General features: G+C 41.8%; 1 protein-coding gene across 5 annotated transcripts in view; it reads right to left on the reverse strand.

Annotated features, from left to right (window-relative positions):
* Positions 1–8,434: 8,434 nt before the first annotated feature.
* slc39a10 (solute carrier family 39 member 10) overlaps positions 8,435–23,992 on the reverse strand; it is a 63,962-nt gene continuing 48,404 nt past the window's right edge. For all 5 annotated transcript variants that reach the window (XM_029664185.2, XM_065023233.1, XM_029664100.2 and 2 more), the window contains 5 exons: positions 21,541–21,661; positions 20,931–21,242; positions 20,692–20,772; positions 12,860–13,050; positions 8,435–11,728 (listed from right to left, as the gene is read on the reverse strand). In XM_029664185.2, the coding sequence (XP_029520045.1) occupies positions 11,576–11,728; positions 12,860–13,050; positions 20,692–20,772; positions 20,931–21,242; positions 21,541–21,661 (858 nt within the window). In that variant the 3' untranslated portion in view covers positions 8,435–11,575. The remainder of the gene's footprint in view (positions 11,729–12,859; positions 13,051–20,691; positions 20,773–20,930; positions 21,243–21,540; positions 21,662–23,992) is intronic.

The raw sequence follows: 23,992 nt of genomic DNA on the forward strand, positions 1-23,992 counted from the left end.
CAGTCTGATGGCCTTGAGATAGAAGTTGTTTTTCAGTCTCTCGGTCCCTGCTTTGATGCACCTGTACTGACCTTGCCTTCTGGATGATAGCGGGGTGAACAGGCAGTGGCTCGGGTGGTTGTTGTCCTTGATGATCTTCATGGCCCGCCTGTGACAGCGATGATACAGCCTGACAGGATGCTCTTGATTGTGCATCTGTAGAAGTTTGTGAATGCTTTTGGTGACAAGCAGAATTTCTTCAGCCTCCTGAGGTTGAAGAGGCGCTGCTGCGCCTTCTTCACGACGCTGTCTGTGTAGGTGGACTAATTCAGTTCGTCCGTGATGTGTACGCAGAGGAACTTAAAACTTACTACCCTCTCCACTACTGTCCCGTCGATGTGGATAGGGCGGGTGCTCCCTCTGCTGTTTCCTGAAGTCCACAATTATCTCCTTTGTTTTGTTGATGTTGAGTGTGAGGTTATTTTGCTGACACCACACTCCGAGGGCCCTCACCTCCTCCCTGTAGGCCGTCTCGTCGTTGTTGGTAATCAAGCCTACCACTGTAGTGTCGTCCACAAACTTGCTGATTGAGTTGGAGGCGTACATGGCCACGCAGTCATGGATGTACAGGGAGTACAGGAGAGGGCTCAGAACGCACCCTTGTGGTGCCCAAGTTTTGAGGATGAGCGGGTTGGAGATGTTACCTACCCTCACCACTTGGGGGCGGCCCATCAGGAAGTCCAGTACCCAGTTGCGGGGTCGAGAGCCAGGGGGTCTAGGGTGTCAGGTAGGGTGGAGGTGATATGGTCCTTGACTAGTCTCTCAAAGCACGTCATGATGACGGAAGTGAGTGCTACGGGGCAGTAGTCATTTAGCTCAGTTACCTTAGCTTTCTTGGGAACAGGGACAATGGTGGCTCTCTTGAAGCATGGTGGGAACAGCAGACTGGGATAAGGCATGCTCTGGTTTTCTTTTTGTAATCCGTGATTGACTAGACCCTGCCACATAACTCTTGTGTCTGAGCCATTGAATTGCGACTCTACTTTGTCTCTATACTGACGTTTAGCTTGTTTGATTGCCTTACGGAGGGAATAGCTACACTGTATTCGGTCATGTTTCCGGTCACCTTGCCCTGGTTAAAAGCAGTGGTTCACGCTTTCAGTTTCACGCGAATGCTACCATCAATTCACGGTTTCTGGTTTGGGAATGTTTTAATCGTTGCTATGGGTACGACATCGTCAATGCACTTCTAATGAACTCGCTCACCGAATCAGCGTATTCTTCAATGTTGTTGTTGGACGCAATGCGGAACATATCCCAATCCACGTGATCGAAGCAGTCTTGAAGCGTGTAATCAGATTGGTCGGACCAGCGTTTAACAGACCTGAGCGCGGGAGCTTCTTGTTTTAGTTTGTCTGTAGGCTGGGAGCAACAAAATGGAGTCGTGGTCAGCTTTTCTGAAAGGAGGGCGGGGGAGGGCCTTATATGCATCGCGGAAGTTAGAATAACAATGATCTAGGGTTTTACCAGCTCTGGTTGCGCAATCGATATGCTGATACAATTGAGGGAGTCTTGTTTTCAGATTAGCCTTGTTAAAATCCCCAGCTACAATGAATGCAGCCTCGGGATATGTGGTTTCTAGTTTGCATAGAGTCAAATAAAGTTCGTTCAGGGCCATCGATGTGTCTGCTTGGGGGGGAATATATACGGCTGTGATTATAATCGAAGAGAATTCCCTTGGTAGATAATGCGGTCAACATTTATTGTGAGGAATTCTAAGTCAGGTGAACAGAAGAACTTGAGTTCCTGTATGTTATGATCACACCACGTCTCGTTAATCATAAGGCACTAGGCTACCTAGGCTACCCTGCTGCCCCAGATGGTTGAGACTGGACATTGGAGAGTAGTATGCTTAGGGAGTGGTGCGCGAAGAGCCCGTCTCCGGAGTCTGACCAGAAGACCACTCCGTTTGCCTCTTTTACAACGTCGTTGTTTTGGGTCGCCAGCTGGGATCCGATCCATTGTCCTGGGTGGAAGGCAGAACACAGGATCCGCTTCGGGAAAGTCATATTCCTGGTTGTAATGATGGTGAGTTGACGTTGCTCTTATATTCAGTCGTTCCTCCCGACTGTATAATGAAACCTAAGATTACCTGGGGTACCAATGTAAGAAATAACACGTAAAAAAATAAATAAAATAAAAAATACTGCATAGTTTCCTAGGAACGCGAAGCGGCCATCTGTCGGCACCGGAAGTAATTTCACTACTCAGGCTCAGAAGACAGGACATGCATATAATTTGGATAGAAAACACTAAAGTTTCCAAAATTGTTAAAATAATGTCTGAGTATAACAGAACTGATTTGGCAGGCGAAAACCTGAGAAATCCATTCAGCAAGGAGGATTTTTTTGTTGTTGTTGTAGTATTCTATTCAATGCCATTACAGTATCCATTGATTTAGGACTCAAATTTCAGTTCCTATGCCTTCCACTAGATTGTCAACAGTCTTTAGAAATTGTTTCAGGCTGGTATTCTGAAAAATGAGGGAGTAAGAGCAGTCTGAATGAGTGGATCCTGCCGTGTCACAGAGCTTTTTCATGAGTGCGACCGAGAGAGTGCCATTCTTGTTTACCTTTTATATTGACGACGTTATCGTCAATATTATCGATTATTTAGGCTGAAAACAACCTGAGGATTAAATATACACATCGTTTGACATGTTTATGAACTTTACGGATACAATTTAGATTTTGTCTGCCTGTTGTGACTGCGTTTGAGCCTGTGGGTTATTGAAGAAAACGCGAACAAAACTGAGGTTTTCGGATATAAAGACAGACTATCGAACAAAAAGAACATTTATTGAATAAATGAATGTCTTCTGAGTGCAAACATATGAAGATCAACAAAGGTGAGCGATTAATTGTATCTCGATTTCTGACTTGTAACTGTTCTACTTGGCTGGTTACTGTTTGTAATGATTTGTCTGCTGGGCTGTGTTCTCAAATAATCGTAAGGTATGCTTTTTCCGTAAAGCATTTTTGAAATCTGACACGTGGTTGGATCCACAAGAAGTTAATCTTTAAACCTTTGTAAAATAGTTGTATCTTTTCTGAATTTTTATAATGAGTATTTCTGTATTTGAATTTCGCGCTCTGCAATCTCACTGGATGTTGGCCAGGTGGGATGCTAGCCTACCCTAGAGAGGTTAAAAAGTTTGTATGGCTTAGATCCCGCTAACGGGATCGGTATGACAACAGCCAGTGAAAGGGCAGGGCGCCAAATTCAAACAGAAATCAAATAACAAAAATTCCTCAAACATACAAGTATTTTACACCATTTTAAAGATCGTTGTTGTTAATCCCATCAGTCTCCGATTTCAAAAAGGCTTTGCGACGAAAGCACACCAAACGATTATGTTAGGTCAGTACCTAGTCACAGAAAAACACAGCCATTTTTCCAGCCAAAGAGAGGAGTCACAAAAAGCAGAAATAGAGATAAAATGAATCACTAACCTCTGATGTTCATCACATGACACTCATAGGACTTCATGTTACACAATACTTGTATGTTTTGTTCGATAAAGTTAATATTTATATCCAAAAATCTGTTTACATTGGCGTGTAACGTTCAGTAATGTTTTGCTTCCAAAACATCCGGTGATTTTGCAGAGATGGAACTTTAGATAAACTTCTTCTTAATGCAATCGCTGTGTCAGATTTCAAAAACTTTATGGAAAAAGCACACCATGCAATAATCTGAGTACGGCGCTCAGACACAAAAACAAGCCATACAGGTACCAGCCATGTTGTGGAGAAGTCAGAAATAGCATTATAAATATTCACTTACCTTTGATGATGTTCATCAGAATGCACTCCCAGGAATCCCAGTTCCACAATAAATGTTTGTTTTGTTTGATAAAGTCCATAATTTCTGTCCAAATACCTCCTTTTTGTTCACACCTTAGTTCACAAAACCAAATTCACGATGCGCAGGCCAGACGAAAAGTCAAACATTTTGGTTACAGTTCGTAGAAACACACGATTTATAGAATCAATCTTTAGGATGTCTTTTATCATAAATCTTTAATAATGTTTCAACCGGAGAATTCCTTTGTCTTTAGAAATGCAATGGAACGCAGCTACCTCTCACGGGAGTGCGCCTGAATGAGCTCATGGCCTTCTGGCAGACCCATGACTCAGCTCTTATTCTCTCCTCCTTCACAGTAGAAGCCTGAAACAGGGTTCTAAAGACTGTTGACATCTAGTGGACGCCTTAGGAAGTTAAATCGGACCAAATTTACACCGTTTCTTGGATAGGCAAAGAGCTGAAAACTACAAACCTCAGATTTCTCACTTCCTGGTTGGATTTTTTCTCAGGTTTTTGCCTGCCATATGAGTTCTGTTATACACACAGACAACATTCAAACTAATAAAATGTATATCTTAGCTTCTGGGCCTGAGTAGCAGGCAGTTTACTCTGGGCACCTTATTCATTCAAGCTACTCAATACTGCCCCCAAGCCATAAGAAGTCACATAATAAGTGGCATGGACTTACTGTGTGCATTAAGTGTTCAGCATGATTTTTGAATGACTACCTCATCTCTGTACCCCACACAATTATTTGTATGTTCCCTCAGTGGAGCAGTACATTTCAACACAGATTCACCCATGAAGACCAGGGAGGTTTTCCAATGCCTCGCAAAGGGCACCTATTGGTAGATGGGCAAAGAATGTAAAAGCATGAGCATGGTGAAGTTATTAATTACACTTTGGATGGTGTATCAATTCACTCAGTCACTACAAAGATAGAGGCGTCCTTCCGAACTCAGTTGTCAGAGAGGAAGGAAATCACTCAGGGATTTCACACCGAGGCCAATGGTGACTTTAAAACAGTTAGAGTTTAATGGCTGTGATAGGAACAAAAACGAATCAACATCAGTAGCAGGAACTCCACAATATTAACCTAATAGGCAGAGTGAAAAGGAGGAAGCCTATACACAACAAATATTCCAAAACATGCATCCTGTTAAAACAAGAAAATAAAGTAATAATGCAAAAACTGTGGCAAAGCAATTCACTTTTTGTCCTGGATACAAAGTGTTATGTCTGGGGCAAATCCAATACAGCACATTACTGAGTACCACTCTTCATATTTTCAAGTATAGTGGTGGCTGTATCATGTTATGGGTAGTCTTGTAATCATTAAGGACTGTGGGGTTTTTCCAGGATAAAAAAAGAAAAGGAATGGAGCTAAGCACCGGCAAAATCCTAGAGGAAAACCTGGTTCAGTCTGCTTTCCACGAGACACTGTTAGATGAATTCACCTTTCACCAGGGCAAAAACCTAAATCTCAAGGCCAAATCTACACTGGAGTTGCTTACCAAGAAGACAGCGAAAGTTAGTTTTGACTTAAATATACTTGAAAATCTATGACAAAACCTGAAAATGGTTGTCTAGCAATGATCAACAAACAATTTGAGAACTTGGAGAATTTTGAAAAGAACAATGGGCGTATGTTGCACAATCAAGGTGTGGAAAGCTCTTAGAGACTTACCCAGAAAGACGTATAGCTGTAATCACTGCCAAATGTGCTTCTACAAAGTATTGACTCAGGGGTGTGAATGCTTATGTAAATGAAAACAATTCTGCATTTAATTTTCAACAAATCTGCAAAAATGTCTAAAAACATTTTTTTTCACTTTGTCTTTGTGTAGATGGGTAAGATTTTTTTATATTTTTTATTCAGGCTACAACACAACAAAATGTGGAATAAGTCAAGAGGTATGAATACTTTCTGAAGGCACTGTATATACTGAACATAAATATTTATGTACATTTACATCATGTAACATGCAACAATTTCAAAGATTACAGGAAATCAGTCAAATGAAATAAATTCATTGGTCACAGATACCTTAAACAAGGTAGGGGCGTAGATCAGAAAACCAGTCAGTATCTGCTGTGACCACCATTTGCCTCATACAGTGTTACACATCTCTGTTGCTGTTACGAATCCCTTTTGGCCCGACAGTCTAGGGGAGATGGTAACGAGACCCGTAACATAACTCATGCAAATTATAATAGTGAAAAAGTAAAAGTGAGAACGAAATAACCACAGACAATTAAATTACCGTCAAACACATGGTTTAACGCGTAAAGAGCAAGAGATAGAGAGACATAGTCGGAGAGAGTGCAACAGCGAGTTCTACAGACATATGGCATTTACAGAGAGATTGAGCTCTAGAGCAAACAACTGACAGGGGTTTTAAACCAAGGGAAAGGAACTGTGATTGGGTAGGAAATAGGAGGATGTGGGTCTTCTGATTGATTGGTGGCTGATTATTGCCACCTGTGAGGGGAGAAGGAGAGAAAAGAAAAACACACACACAGGATACTTGTATCCGTAACACTTGCATAGAGTCGATCAGGCTGTTGATGTGGCCTGTAGAATGTTGTCACACTCATCTTCAATGGCTGTGCGAAGTTTCTGGATACTGGCGGGAAATGGAACACACTCTCCTCATACATGTCAATCCAGGGCATCGCAAAAGAGCAACGGGTGATACATCTGGTGAGTATGCAAGCCATTTTCAGCTTCCAGGAATTGTGTACAGATCCTTGAAACATGGGTCCGTGCATTATCATGCTGAAACATGAGGTGATGGCGGCGAATGAATGGCACGACAATTGGCCCCTTGATCTAGTCATGGTATCTCTGTGCATTCAAATTACCATTGATAAAATGCAATTGTGTTCATTCTCCGTAGCTTATGCCTGCCCATACCAAAACCCCACTGCCACCATGGGGCACTCTGTTCACAACGTTGACATCAACAAACCGCTCGCCCACACAACACCATACAGGTGACATACTAAATTCTCTAAAACAATGAGGTGGCTTATTGTAGAGAAATGAACATTAAATTCTCTGGCAACAAATCTGGTGGACATTCCTGCAGCCAGCATGCCAATTGCATGCTCCCTCAACTTGAGACATCAGTTGCTTTGTGTGACAAAACTGCACATTTTAGAGTGGCTTTTTATTCTCCCCAGCACAAGGTGCAACTGTGTAATGATCATGCTGTTTCATAATCAGTTTCTTGATATGCCACAACTGTCAGGTGAATGGAATATCTTGGCAAAGGAAAAACGCTCACTACCAGGGATGTAAACAAATTTGTGCACAAAATGAGAGAAATAAGCTTTTTGTGCATTTGGTATTTTAGGTATTGTATTAGGATTCCATTAGCTGTTGTGAAAGCAGCAGCTTCTCTTCCTGGGGTATACACAAAACATAACATAATACAGAACATTAATAGGCAAGAACAGAACGACATACAGTTAAAATCGGCACAAACAGCCAACATATCAATACATACACACAAAATATATAGGTCAAATAGGGTAGAGACGGTGTGCCGTGACGTGTGGCTTTATTTTTTGAAACCAGGTTTGCTGTTCATTTGAGCAATATGAGATGGAAGTTCCATGCAATAATGGCTCTCTTGAATTTGTTCTGGATTTGGGGACTGTGAAAAGACCCTTGGTGGCATGTCTGGTGGGGTCAGAGCTGTGTGTAAGTTGACTATGCAAACAATTTGGAATTTTCAACACATTGTTTCTTATAAAAAGAAGTGTCTCAATTTAACCAAGAAAGACTGGCCTACATAGCATTTATATTAGCCCTCTGATTACAATGAAGAGCAAGACATGCTGCTCGGTCCTGGGCCAGCTGCAGCTGAACTAGGTCTCTTTACAACACTTGAGCACATGACTGGACATAAATCAAAATAAGACAAAAATAAATAAATAAAGCCTGCATGACTTGCTTTTTGGAGTGTGGTGTCGAATAAGCAAGACATTCTCTTTATTATGGACATTACAACTTTGAATCTATAGGTGTTGAACATGACAGTTTACAATCTAAGGTCACACCAAGTAATTTAGTCTCAACTTGATCGACAGCCATAACATTCGTTACCAGATCGGGCTGAGGTGTAGAGCTTAGGGAATGATTTGTGCCAAATACAATGGTCTTTGTTTTAGATGTTCAGGGCCAGTTTGACTGGCCACCCATTCCAAAACTGACTGCAACTCCTTGTTAAGGGTTTCATAGCAGCCATTTGATGGTCCTCCGGGTCCTCTCCTGAACTAGTGTTGATTCATAACACCATCAACAGGAGCAAACCTACCTTGAAGACAGTTGAACGATGTACACTTGTTTGGGGTATCGTGCTGTTCAGTACAAACGATCACACAACATAGCAAAGCGTTTAATGAACTGAACACACCCTTGCCCTTAGAACAAGAAAGTTCAACTGAGCAACAATGACATTGTAAGTTCTCTTGAAGACTGTTGTACTAGTCTCAGGAAGATATATTATTCTAAAATCAAGCAATTTCATTTTTAGAAATTCCAAAATTCCTGGTTATTGCAAAAACGTCACACAAAAGGGGCTCTTTGCAAACTTTATTTTCCTTTCCAGACAGAGAATGCACAGACAATCAGCGAGGATGATAAATGCAATGCCTACATTTAGATATCCAGGTTTGTAAACAATGTATCAAATTAAAAACCAAACAACCATGAACCTTCATATTATTTTGTATTTGCTGCTCCTAGTCCAGTAAAGAGATTCTGATATTCCTTGGGGCATGGTAATCTAAATTGTGGCTAGACACTTGTAACCATCTCCATTGCATGAAAAATGTATTAAAAGAATATAGCGACATTGCAGGCACCTATTCAGCCCATATTTCTATTTGTTTTCTCATGTTGAAAAACTGACTCTGAAAAACAAATTAACATTAATGTTCTAAAACACGAAAGCTCTACCAATAGGCTCAGCAGGCCCCAAAGAATTCCTCATTGCTACAGTTGATCGGTTTAAAAAAACAACAACATTTGACTAGTCTTTTTAATTTACATTTTTCTATACAAAAGCAGAGAAACAATTACATCCAAAACATTTTCCTGTTCCATTTCACTCATGCCTCATGCATGATTCGATCCAATCAAGTACATTAGTTTAATGTGATTGACGATGATTCACAGCCAATAAGACAAGACGATGGATGTCACACAGTGACAGGATAAATGGAGGTTGCACATTTCAATGTGATCCAGCAGGTGAAGCAGCCAGGCTGGCTAGCTTAGCACTCAAGCAGCAGACAGCCAATGGAATGTCAGGAGGCGACGGCAAGCACAGAATTATGGTAAAGAAAACCCAAATGGGCCACTTTTGGCACAGTCGGCGTGGTGTCTCTCATACACCCATTTAACCAAAAATATACAACTAATGATTGATAAAAAAAAAAAGAAAAACGAATCAAAGGAACATCTGATAACCTTATACGGTTTGATTACAAGTCGAATATCAATTACACAAGTGCAAAGTGTGCTAATTTGAACATATTCAAATATATAGACAAAGCATATTTTTAGCAGTGATAAAGGCCATTGACATGCTTGTTCTTTTCCAGATTGTCAGAGAACAATTTCAAAATGACACAGGAAAATGTATTATTTGATTACAAGTACTTTCTTAAACTGGTTTGGGAGGAATGATACAACACAGTATCCAAACATCTCAGGGTTTAACAATACAAGTGACACTCTTTAGATTTACACTGTTCCTGTGCTTATATGATGCTGAAAAGTCTTAACGTGGGTAAGGTAACTAGTGTAACCCCCATGTAATAAGTAAAGTTAATATACTATACGCTCTCAATCTAATTGACTTCTGACTTTGCCTGATTGCGTTGGGGTAATCAAGACTTACAGTAACCCATTTAAAAATAAGAAAATACCACAACACAATGCATGTGGCATGTATTTGGCTACAAAAACAAGCTAGTGCCCTCAATAATGGAGTAAACGCAAAGTAACACTGTTTCTTCGACACAGAAGAAAATACTAACTTAAATTCACATAGGATTTAGGGCATGCAAGTTTCAATTTGTAAAATGTCAAATGTTTGTTTACAGACTATCATCAGTCCTCCAAATGCAGTTGGGCAATATTTCTAGGTAATCCAACTTTTTTTCTCCCATATCATTTTAGAGATCGACTCAGCGCTATGAATCAGTACCGCAGATATTGAGATGAGGGCGATGCAAGACTGCTCTCCAATAGTCACACAGAGTATCTGATCATGTGCTCGGGTGCAATTTACGCCGCTATAACGTGGTAGCTACAGGACCAAAACAGTGGAGAACTTGAGGCCCGTGCTTTAACACTCTTAGTTGTTGTGGAAATGTAGTTAATATTCTGTTTACTTTGTGCGTCGCCGAGTCTACATTTAACATGAAATGAAACTGACTGGAGCCTACATCCGAGTGAGTACCTAAAGTAGTTTTTCTTTTGTAGCTCTATGTAGCATTATGGGTACCTTCAATACCCACAATGCTTCTCAAATTAGCCATAAAAACAAGACCAAAAAAAATATAAATATGGAGACTGCTGCAAATGAACACCGAGACATTATAATTAGACACTCAATCGCTCTTTTAAGGTTGGGGTAGTAGCGTTCACATTTTTGGCAAAATGCATAGCTAAGCTATGGTTCAATTGTTTTGCAGAGCAACAGGGCGAAGACCTTCAATACAGACCTGTTGACTCATGCAATGCCTGGGGACAAATTTGGGCTTTAGCACCACTTTCCTTTAACACTTCCGAGTCTACGGACTAGCTAGCTCCTAGCTACTCTATTACAGTGTGTTCATTGGCAAAGCCACCACAATGGACTTGGCACAGCCACGGCTTTAGACCATAAATGTTGATACACAGCGGGACAGATTTCACAAGTTTACGATGGATGGGGGGGGCAATGGGAAGGCACCACGGGTGCACTAGGCATGGATAATGGGACAAGCCACAGGGTTGATAACAGATAAAGGGAGTGGGAACGACATAAGACGACACACTGCACAGGGTTATGATGGATGAGCAGAGGGCTGCTGGGCCATGACAGCTTCCTCTCTGTAGGGGAGGGCCCTGCACCGGTGGGAAGCAGTCTGGAGAAATCTCCAGGTTAGGAGGTTATCCATCTTACACAGTCGGGTGAGGAACTCTGTCCACTATCTGAGAGAGAAGCTCAAAGGTAGTGGAGCACACCTGCTGATACTGAGGCGAGCCGCCGATATATGAACTTGTCGACAAATGTATTTAGACCAATTGGAATGTGACATTCCTTTTGATCAAAGTGTTACTTGCATAAGCTAGTCTCTGAAAGGAATGTGGCCTTATCAATATCAACTAAAGAGGCGTTTGTTGGTGAGAGTGTAACCTTGAGGTGTACCTTCAATATAGCATCTAAGCTACATGGGAAGGAGCATAGGATAGAACCTAGGAGCTGAAAGGAATAACTCAATGGAACAGAGAAAGGCAACAGAATGGGGGGATATGTATAAGCCACTGCTTTAAGCTACAGAATGGAGAGGCACAGGGAGCATGAATGAGAGCTCGATCACTATGCATGCAGGACCCTGGACCACCACAGAACAAACAAAGCACTTTTTAAAGGCCAAACAGCACAAGTACCGACACAATCTCACATTTGCCTTCCCTCGTACCAACCGGCCCCACCCTCCACCGCTAGAAGCCAAAGTCAAAAACTATCTGGTCTTCGAAGATGGCAATGAGCAGCATGATGGAGAAACCGGTGAGCAGGCCAAGGTTCTGCAGGACAAAGTGGCCCAGCTGACAGCGCTTGTGTTCCTCGCTGTCGCCATGGAGCATCTCTGGTAACTAGAGAGGGAGCAAGAGGTCACAATGTAGTCAGACACAATACAGGAAAATTAAGAGGGGACCACACTGTATTAACGTTAGACACTAGAGGCGATAGAGGCCATTCAACTGTACTGGACTTCGACATTAGGTGAGGTGTTACCAAACCTTATGCCCGTGATGCCATTTTGATTTTAGACAATTGTGACCGCACCATGACAAAATAGTTACGTAAATCAACAGCCAGTGTTTACTTTCCATTTGGGGCTATGACAGTCAATTACAATTTCAGTCAGACAGAACTTCAATCTGAAGGAAGTATGGTTTGAAGTGACAAATGCACCAGAGAGGTAATTGAGAAGTTAAGGAAAACATCAGGGAATAATTCTGTATGTGGAAAATCCCACCCGAAGTCATTTTGTTCTGATTTGATGCCTAGTCTCGTTCACTGTTCTAATAAGTCCTGCGCTTGTGAGCATAGTCGAGGTACGTGTTGTTAAGTCTTAACTTTCAGGAACCAGGTCATAATAGGTTAAAGCTCCAACAAATGAAAAGCCACATTTGTAGAAAAAAACTGTAACCGCTCCGTTTATCCCAACCGCTAATAGCTTTCACGTAACTGTGGTTCTATGGATTAAGCAGCAAATTCATTTGACCACAGATTGTATATATTTTTTCTTGCAACCCCATTTTCAAATCAGAACCCCCAGTTTGGTAATCTCTGCATTCGGGGGTGGAAAGAGCCCACCCGAGTTTTGCTTCTGTGACTGAGTGGGAAGCACCATCAAGGGCTGTCACTATTTTACAGTAGTTGTCAATTTCTTCTTCTACAAGTTTATTGGTGGTCCGTAAAACAAACTGAAAAGGTGCTTACCACCATCTACTGTGCTGGGATGTGTTTAGTCTGAAAAGGCATAAAGCCAAGGTTTGGTCATTTCATGCCATCTGGAGTGCTGCAATTTGCTCAGGACATAAATAATGAATTGGCTTATCCTTCATGCTAACCAGTATGGAATTTTGTAATTAAACCATGAGGTCCCACCCTGTCGACTACTTTAGAATGGCGAAAGCCTTCTATGGCACTGCCCATGTTAAAACAGGTTTTGTGAAATGGTTGATATTGTTTCACTGTACAACTAACAACTAACTCACCATGTCCACCAGAGCCACATAGAGGAACATGCCAGCGGTGACGGCGAAGATCCAGCTGGTGACGTTGTGTGTGTACTGGCCCACGGCTGTGCCGATCATCATGCCCACGTAGGCCATGAGGGCAGAGAGTAGGTTATACACAATGGCCTGTTTCACCGACATGCCAGCCTTCAGAAGCACCGCAAAGTCACCTGGAGCCAGAAAAGCACAAGGATGACCAGGTAAGAATTACATGGGCTGGCCAACACACATGTGACAGTATTCACTCAGTCACTCACCTCACACTAACTGTATGCAACCATTTGATACTCATCGATACCCACAAAATGGTGTTACTTACTGATCATCAAGTTTGCTGACGACAAGACGATGGTGGGTCTGATCACTGACAACAATGAGACAGCTTACAGAGAGGTCAGAGACCTAGCAGTGTGGTGCCAGGACAAGAACCACTCCCTCAACGTCTGCAAGACAACAGGAGCTGATCGTGGCCTACAGGAAACGGAAGGGCGAGCCCGCCCACATCCACATTGTAGTGTAGCAGGTCGAGAGCTTCAAGTTCCTGTGTCCACCACTAAGGACTTAATATGGTCCTCTCACACCAACAGTCTTGAAGGCGCAATAGCGCCTCATCCCAATCAGGAGGTTGAAAAGATTTGGCCTGGCACCTCAGATCCTCAACTTTATACAGCTGCAGCATTGAGAGCATCTTAACTGGCTGCTTCACCACTATTTATACACATGTATGTGGACACCCCTTCAAATTAGTGGATTCAGCTATTTCAGATGGGTGTATAAAATATAGCAGACAGCAATGCAATCTCCATAGACAAACATTGGCAAAAGAATAACCTTACTGAAGAGCTGTGACTTTCAATGTGTAATAACTACGTAAAAAATGTATGAACGTGTTAAATTATTATGTGACGTGCAGTCATATTCAGGTCCTGATTGGTCAACAAGCATATGACACGTCAAAGTGTTATATAGTATATTTTTTGATACGCAAAGACCCAAATGTCGTTACATGGCAAAGACAAACGGAGTTCCATAGAAATCCTGGTTGAGAAGGAAACGACTGAACGACGAAACAGCACAGCAAGTAAGTGAAAAAAATAGATTTTGATGTTTTACTGGTAATGGGGACATAAATAAATGCCAACAAAATAATGTTTTGGTCAGTGTGGGGTGTGTAACCTTAATTTAACTAGGCAAATCAGTTAAGAACAAATTCTTATTTACAATGAAGGCCTACCCCGGCCAAACCCGGACGACGCTGGGCCAATTGTGCTCCACCCTATGGGACTCCCAATCACGGCCAGATGTGATACAGCATGGATTCGAACCAGGGACTGTAGTGACACCTCTTTCACTGAAATGTAGTGCCATAGACCGCAGCGTCCGTGGGTGTGCTAACTATTTAACTGTACTAGAATGCTTATAAGGCCACACACACACAGTGCCTTCCGAAAGTATTATAAAGATAGTCACTATAAAGATACAGGCGTCCTTCTTAACTCAGTTGCCGGCTGGGAAGGAACTTCACCATGAGGCCAAGTGTGACTTTAAAACAGTTACTGCGTTTAATGGCTGAAGGAATCCGGCACAGATGAAAACATGCATCCTGCTTGCAATAAGGCACTAAAGTAAAACTGTAAAAAATGAACTTAATTCCCTCAATAGAAAGCGTTATGTTCGGAGCAAATCCAACATCACTGAGTACTACTTTCATATTTTCAAGCATAGTGGTGGCTGCATCATGTTATGGGTATGCTTGTCACTGCCAAGGACTATAGAGTTTTTTTTTCCCTGGATAAAAATAAACAGAATAGAGCTTTTTCACCTTTCAGACAGACAAACTAAAAACGCAAGGCCAAATATACACTGGAGTTGCTTGCTAAGATGACATTGAATGTTCCTGAGTGGCCTAGTTACAGTTTTGACTTACAGTGGGGCAAAAAAGTATTGTCAGCCACCAGTTGTGCAAGTTCACCCATTTAAAAAGATGAGGCCTGTAATTTCCATCATAGGTACACTTCAACTATGACAGACAAAATGAGAAGAAAAGAAATCCAGAAAAACCTAAATATAACTTTTGGGTAAAAACTCAACTCGTCGTGTTTGGAGCACAAAGAATGCTGAGTTGCATCCAAAGAAGGGACCAGCCCCCCCCCCCCCCCCCCCAAGTACTGCGTTTTCTTAATCTATTTTGGAGAACATAAATGCATGGATTCGATTTTCTGCATCAATATTTGAAAAAAAATGAAGTGTTACAGACGTAACTAATGTGGGCATTGAAAGAGGGCAGGGTCGAATTTCACACCCAAATTAGTGATGACTGAGGAGAGGGGGATGATGTAGCCATCTATAACAGGGTGGACGTTGCAGGAGTTGGTGATCTTGTGGGGGGTGCCTATGTGCATTGCCTCGGTCTTGCCACTTGAGTTGTTCTGCATCCAGTTGGACAATGTTGACAGAGCAACTGTGTGTCATCTGCATAGCAGTGGAATTGCTGTCTGAAGATCTGGCCAAGTGAGAGTATGTAAAGCGGGAATTTAGCTAAAGGGTAAAGCTGGCGCTTTCAAGGAGCGGGATTCTAACCCGGAAGCTAATAAGAAATCCCGCTATGCCCTCCGACGAACCATCAAACAGGCAAAAAAAATTATCAATGCAGGATTAAGTTTGAATTGTACTACACCGGCTCACCGACGCTTGTCGGATGTGGCAGGACTTGCAAACTATTAGAGACTACAAAGCGAAGCCGCGTGCTGCCCAGTGACACGAGCCTACCAGAAGAGCTAAATTACTTCGGTGCTCGCTTCGAGGCAAGTAACACTGAAACATGCATATGAGCATCAGGTGTTCGGATGACTGAGATCACGCTCTCCGTAGCCGATGTGAGTAAGAACTTTAGACAGGTCAACATTCACAAGGCGGCAGAGCCAGATGGATTACAAGGACGTGTACTCTGAGCATGCGCTGACCAACTGGCAAGTGTCTTCACTGACATTTTCAACCTGTCCCTGACAGAGTCTGTAATACCAACATGTTTCAAGCAGAGTACCATAGTCCCTGTGCCCACTTCAGTTTGCATTTCACCCCAACAGATCCACAGATGATACAATCTTTATTGCACTCAGTACGTCACTGGGGCCAAGCTTCCTGCCATCTAGGACCTCTACACAAGGCAATGTCAGAGGATGGCCCTAAAAATAGTCAAAGACTCCAGCCACCCTAGTTATAGACTCTTCTCTCTGCTACCACATGGCAAGCGGATCCAGAGTCCCAAGTCAAGTTCCAATAGGCATCTTAACAGCTTCTACCCCCAAGCCATAAGACTCCTGAACAGCTAATCAAAGGGCAACTCAGACCCCTCTTATGCTGCTACTCTGTTTATTATCTATGCATAGTCACTTTAATAACTCTACCTACATGTACATATTACCTCAATTACTTCGACTAACAGGTGCCCCCACACATTGTCGCTGTACCGGTACCCCCTGTATAAAGCCTCACTATTGTTATTTTACTGCTGCTGTTAAATTTTGTGACTTTTATTTTCTTTTTTTTTTTTTTTTACTTACCACAAATTTTTTCTTAACTTCTTAAATTATTGTTGGTTAACCTCTTAAGTCGACCCTCTACTTTTTTGAACATTCTGTTAAAAATCGCGCAACATTTCAGCGCCCTGCTACTCATGCCAGGAATATAGTATATGCATTTGCTTAGTCTGTGTGGATAGAAAACACTCAGACGTTTAAAAAAACTGGTTAAATCACTGCTGTGGCTTTACCAGAACGGCATTTACATCGAAAAGCACAGGAAAAACTGATCACTGAAAATGGGAAAATATATCCATGCGCCACTTGAACCCATTGATAAAGGTGAACCACAATTAATTGACTGAGGTTGCAGTACCTACAGCTTCCACACGGTGTCTAGAGTCTTGTCATTTCCCTTCGAGTTTTTTCTTGGTCAAACACATGCAGGACACCGTATCTCCTCCGGTCTAGGACCGGATATTTTCGTTGAGTTTCTAGCCGGACATTTTTCCAGACGGACAGCTAATGATCTTTACATCGCCTCCTGATGAATTTTATCGCTTATTAACGTTTACTAATACCTAAAGTTGCATTACAAACGTATTTCGAAGTGTTTTGTGAAAGTTTATCGTCGACTTTTTGAATTTTAAAAATCTGACTTGTTGCCTGGATTCACAACGAGTGTAGCTTTAATTCGATACCCTGCATGTGTATTTTAATGAACTTTTGAGTTTTAACTAATACTATTAGAATTTAGCGTAGCGCATTTGCATTTCCAGAGCTCTAGTTGGGACGCAAGCGTCCCGAGTAGAAGCAACAGGTTAACTTCTTCGATATAGGGGGCGCTCTTTTAATTTTTGCATAAAAAAACGTTCCAGTTTTAAACAAGATATTTTGTCACGAAAAGATGCTCGACTATGCATATAATTGACAGCTTTGGAAAGAAAACACTGACGTTTCCAAAACTGCAAAGATATTATCTGTGAGTGCCACAGAACTGATGCTACAGGCGAAACCAAGATGACATTTCAAACAGGAAATGGCCCAGATTTTGAAGGCGCTTGTGTTCCAATGTCTCCTTATATGGCTGTGAATGCGCCAGGAATGAGCCTACACTTTGTCGTTTCCCCAAGGAGTCTGCAGCATTGTGACGTATTTGTAGGCATATCATTGGAAGATTGACCATAAGAGACTACATTTACCAGGTGCCCGCTTGGTGTCCTCCGCCGAAATTATTGCGTAATCTCCAGCTGCGTGCATTTTTCCATTTGCTTCAGAGGAGAAACCAACTGCCACGAATGATTTATCATCGAATAGATATGTGAAAAACACCTTGAGGATTGATTCTAAACAACGTTTGCCATGTTTCTGTCGATATTATGGAGTTAATTTGGAAAAAAGTTTGGCGTTGTAATGACTGAATTTTCAGAGTTTTTTCTTAGCCAAACGTGATGAACAAAACGGAGCGATTTCTCCTACACAAATAATCTTTTTGGAAAAACTGAACATTTGCTATCTAACAGAGTCTCCTCATTGAAAACATCCGAAGTTCTTCAAAGGTAAATTATTTTATTTGAATGCTTTTCTTGTTTTTGTGAAAATGTTGCCTGCTGAATGCTAGGCTTAATGCTATGCTAGCTATCAATACGCTTACACAAATGCTTGTGTAGCTATGGTTGAAAAGCATATTTTGAAAATCTGAGATGACAGTGTTGTTAACAAAAGGCTACGCTTGTGAGCCAATATTTATTTCATTTCATTTGCAATTTTCATGAATAGCTAACGTTGCGTTATGGTAATGAGCTTGAGGCTATGATTACGCTCCCGGATACGGGATTGCTCGACGCAAGAAGTTAAGGGCTTGTAAGTAAGCATTTCACTAAGGTCTACACCGGTTGTATTTTGCACACATGACAAATAAAATGTGATTTGATAGTTGGAAGGATAATTGACGTGTTTTTCAGGGGCAAGGCTGTTTAAGATGTTGCTTAGGGTGATATTATACAGGTCGACCCTTTCATCAGCTTGTAGGGTAGGATGAACAGATTCCTGGAAGAGGGATGTGTGAAGTGACTTTTCTGAATTTAATAGTGCACATCAGGCGAAGCTCACCTGCAGGAGTACTCACAGACATTGTCATGGCCCTATGGTCAGATACACCTAGCTCATGTTCATCCAGGTCTGAGGCAGGGACTTCTTCAATGATGAGGACTAGTGTATGCCCACGATTGTGTGGAGACATTGACATGCTGTACCAGGTTGAGACAGTCAATCATGTTCAGGAATCCGTAACAGAGTAACATTTTGTTGAATCAATGTGAATGTTGAAATCACCTAGGATAACATATGCACATACACCATCCTCCTCACTCACTGCCAGCGCAGCTGTGGGAAGAAAGCCCAACTCTCACCGGAAAAGCCCTAGATTCAGTGAGAAATGAATAGACGCTGACCTACATTTACTCCACGCCATACAGAGTGTTCCCTTTTCCCGGCTAATTACCACAATGAATATATTATCACTCCGGTCTCCTCGTATCCATCAATCAAATAAAAAGAGAGAGCGCCGAGCCGTGGTCTCACACCATTACCACTATCCAGTCTCCACTTTGCTTCCTCTGGTGTTTACTGAGGACCATGTTTCGGTCGGTTCTGATCTGTCGTCACGCACTCAAAGCTGCCCATCTTGACAGTGTTGCTGCGTGCAATTAACACACCCATCACAGCCAATGAACTTCTCGGTGGGGTGTTAAAGAGCCTGGAGGAGGCATTTGTCTTTGGAGCGACGGGAGAGGAGAGGCTCACTTTGCAAATGCGCTGGCGTCATGTTTTAGGAGGAGATGACTGGTCCGAGTGTTGATAGCGTGGGGTGGAGTGAGGGGATGGCAAACAGATGCTCCCTTAGGGTTGGAGCCAGTCAATGAAGAATGGAAATACATTGAACACAATGAATCTTAGGCCTACTCATGTTATAGTAGAACCTATAAAAATCTAGTGCAATACACCTTAAAAAGGAGCATACAATGCTAAACTATTTTACCCATAGATGCCCCAGACATGGGGGCTCTAAGCTTTCCAGCATGAGAGCTACTTTTACACTTTTTTCATAGCTTTCAAATAGGTACATTATTCTCTCCTACAACTCTAGATGCTTCTTCTCTTAATCATCAACAGTTATGATAGTTTCTACAGTATACTACAAAATTCGTGACTAACAATTGTTAACCATTGAGTGGAGTTGCATTGCTAACAGAATGGCAACATTATCCATTCATTTATTCTATTCTCCTTAAACACATTGTGGTTCATCAAGTAATATTTGAAACAGTCAGCCAACCGAAACAGCAAGACACTATTAGTTAACATGAGGGGGAGCATGTAGACAAATTAATAGTGTTAATTTCTGCTTTAGTCTGGTCTATACATCACTCAGACTAGAGACCCACACTCAGACGTCATGTCTACGGCAGCAGCCATCATTAGTGTGCAGAGACACTGTCGATCAGCCTATTCACTCTGCTTGCTACTAACAGACACACAAATAAACAAAAAATGCCCTTCTGCATGGGCACAGCACAAGCCATGGCACAGAGGCCAAAGTACTTTTAGAGGTTGAATCAATGTTTTATTGTCAGTGGGGGTTCCTCATTCATCACACCTTTGTGCCACAAAGAATCTTGATGACTAGTGGATCGACAGTGAATCTGTCGGTCATCTCTACCTCAATGAATAGCAGAGTTTCTGTGAATGGTGTGGAGTGTCATGAATGTCAATGAGCAGCCGTGAGGCATGTGTGTGGCTGCAATTCAATAAATTGCATAAAAAGTTCAATCACAAGGTCTACACTGTAACAGAGGTGTTAACCGTGTAAAAATAAATAGTCTGTTTCATATGCTCCTGCCTTGATTGAAAGTTTAATGTGTAATTGCTGCCGGTCTTGTCATGAAGGGCTCCCTTGCAAAGAGACCTCGGTCTCAATGGGACTTACTGCTTCAAAAAAAGCGTAAATGTTTTTTTAAATAAGCTTATTTGACGTGTCAATTAGTCTTATTTAATGGGTCAATTAGGTCCAATAAAAAAATTAATTAATATAAATAGATTTCCTAGTGTCTGTTTAACAGATAGTAGGCACTGTGCATTCTCTCCAATGCCCAACACATTGTCCTTGGGGATGGGATAATTATCCAAGCTTTTTGAGTCAATTGTGAAATGAGTTTTGGCAAAATAATGGATGTTGTTTGACGATTGATGGCTCTGAAGCGCTTCTCGGACCGGGAATGGTGCACTTACCCAGTTCGTGAGGCAATTCATGGCAGAACACTGCAACAGATGTACTGATGCCACCGGTAATATTTGCACTGAAGGCAGCACCTGTCAAAGAAACAACATTCAACAAGAACATTGACACAGACTGTATTATACTGTTCTGTAACATAATTAAGTCTAATCTTTATTAAAATTCAACCTTTACCTAGCCAGATAAGTAACCGACAACAAAATATTTTACAACGTGGTGGCTTACTGCTCACCTATGGCCAGGCCGTCGCTGAAGTTGTGCATGCCATCACCCATGATGACCATCCAGGCGATGCTGGCGATGCCCGCGTCCTTCATCTCCTGGTCCGAGTGGCAGTTCCCGCCATGTGAGTGCCCATGCCCACCTCCGTGAGAATGCCCACCGTGGTTGTGCCCGTGTTTCTTGGGCCGACGGCCATTCTCCTTGGTAAGCAAGTCTGCAGGGGCCAGTGGCGTCTTGTTGCTGGGCGAGTCAGGTGGCTGCAGCTCTGTAAGCTGGGTGTCATTGTGGCCGTTGTCGCAGGAGATGGCCGTGCTGTCCAGACCTTGAGGGGGAAAGGAGTAGAAAGCTGTTACTAAATGCCAAGTTCAGGATATACTGTACATGGCATGTCCTACAAAACACAAGCACACAAAGCTGGCAATACAGCCTTGCATATATATATATATATAAAAAAGTAAAAACACACCTGGTACTTTTGTCATGCATAGTATAATCATCCTCCTACACAAAAAATTCCAAGCTACACACGTCTCACAAAAATCTTCCACTCAGGTGCATTTTAAGTGTGGTAACAATCCTACTCGTGTTAGAGTTCACTTTAGGACAGGACACCCTCTCACCCTCTGTGAGAGGCTTGAGGTGAAGCCACTCTGCGTCCGAGCGTCGATTCAGCTTGTGATCGGACAGCTTCCTGCCAATCTTGGCCTCCTCACCCCTCTTCTTCCTACGACAGAAGGTTCCCTGAAGGAAGAAAGAATAGACACATTAATAGAAAGACAGACTTGTTTGCTAGCTCAAGTATAGCAATTCACCCACTTAAGTGACAATTCCTGAGAAACTGGGTTACAAACACACTAAAATAATTGACATTTTCATAAAAAATATTTTGATGAATTTATTGATACTATTTCATCCTTCCACAAGATAGTCCCGACACAAATCTAGGGTTGCTACCCAAGCCAGCTGGTAGTTTGTTCTATTGGTTGCCAGAGACGTGACCCAGTCGTTCAGTTTTTTTTGTTCTGCAGCCAGTGGTAACTTGTGGAATAGACACAGGCTGGAATGCGGTTTTAACCAATCAGTGTCCATGATTAGACCCACCAGAAAAGAGTGGGAGGCCCCGGTGCACAACTGAGCAAGAGGACAAGTACATAAGTGTCTTGCTTGAGAAACAGACGCCTCACAAGTCCTCAACTGGCAGCTTCATTAAATAGTACCTGCAAAACACCAGTCTCAACGTCAACAGTGAAGAGGAGACTCCAGGATTTTCTTGTGAAAGAACGGTGTCCACCCCTCCAATAAAGTTTCAGACACTTCTATGCCAAGGCGCATTGAAGCTGTTCTGGTGGCCCAACGGCCCAAAGATGCTATGTTGGTGTTTCCTTTATTTTGGCAGTTACCTTTACTACTACAGTGCCTTTAGAAAGTATTCACACCACCTTTTCCATATTTTGTTGTTACAAAGAGGGAATGAAATGGATTGTAATTTTTTTGTTAACGATCGACAAACTACTCTGTCAAAGAGGAAGAAAAAATTCTAACTATTTTTTGTAATTAATCGAAAATAAAAAAACATCTTGATTAGATATGTATTCAACCACCTGACACAATACATGTTAAAATCACCTTTGGCAGCTCTTACAGCTTAGACACAATATTAGCCCATTATTATTTTTAAATCTTGAAGCTCTGCTGCAATGTAACTTTTTGGGCAACCATAATGACATAAATGAGTTACAGATCTGTCACTCAATGAAAGCAAGACTAAGAAGCGGTAGATCTGTTTAATGTGCGCTATTACTACGTTTCCCGTGCTTAAGTTTGTTATTTGCATCTTTTACTTTTGGTTTTGTACACCACAGTCAAAATGCTGAAAATACAATATTTTTGGTTATTGAAAATATATTTCAAAGTGATTTAGATTATATTGTAGAGAATCATTGTACAATCTTCTTTTGTCACAAACTGAAAGGCAAACTATTAGAATTTTAACAACCAGGAAATGTTGGCGCCATTTCTGCATAACTGTAATTAGGACATTCGGGAGGTTGTCTTGGTAAGCAAATCTAATGTACAGTTGAAGTCAGAAGTTTACATACACCTGAGCCAAATACATTTGAACTCAGTTTCACAATACCTGACATTTAATCTCAGTAAAAAAATCCCTGTTTTAGGATCACCACTTTATTGTAAGAATGTGAAATGTCAGAATAATAGTAGAGTGATCTATTTCAGCTATTATTTATTACATCACATTCCCAGTGGGTCAGAAGTGTATATACACTCAATTAGTATTTGGTAGCATTGCCTTTACATTTTTTTAAAACTTGGGTCAAACTTTTCAGGTAGCCTTCCACAAGCTTCCCACAATAAGCTGAGTAAATTCTGGCCCATTCCTGCTGACAGAGCTGGTGTAACGGAGTCAGGTGGGTAGGCCTCCTTGCTCGCCCACTCTTTTTCAGTTCTGCCCACACATTTTCTATGGGATTGAGGTCGGGGCTTTGTGATGGCCACTCCAATACCTGGACTTTGTTGTCCTTAAGCCATTTTCCACAACTTTGGAAGTATGCTTGGGGTCATTATCCATTTGGAAGATCCATTTGTGACCAAGCTTTAACTGATGTCTTGATGTTGCTTCAATATCTCAAAATAAATTTAACTCATAATGCCATTTATTTTTTGAAGTGCACCATTTCCTCCTGCGGGCAAAGCACCCCCAAAACATGATGCTGCCACCCCCGTGCTTCACGGTTGGGATGGTATTCTTCGGCTTGCAAGCCTCCCCCTTTTTCCTCCAAACATAATGGTCATTATGGCCAAACAGTTCTATTTTTGTTTCATCAGACCAGAGGACATTTCTCCAAAAAGTACGATCTTTGTCTCCATGTGCAGTTGCAAACCATAGTCTTTTTTTAAATGGCGGTTTTGGAGCAATGGCTTCTGCCTTGCTGAGCGGCCATTCAGGTTATGTCGATATAGGACTCGTTTTACTGTGGATATAGATACTTTTGTACCAGTTTCCTCCAGCATCTTCACAAGGTACTTTGCGGTTGTTTTGGGATTGATTTGCAC

The sequence above is a fragment of the Oncorhynchus nerka genome, linkage group LG1, assembly GCF_034236695.1.
Source record: "Oncorhynchus nerka isolate Pitt River linkage group LG1, Oner_Uvic_2.0, whole genome shotgun sequence".
NCBI classification, from domain to species: domain Eukaryota; kingdom Metazoa; phylum Chordata; class Actinopteri; order Salmoniformes; family Salmonidae; genus Oncorhynchus; species Oncorhynchus nerka.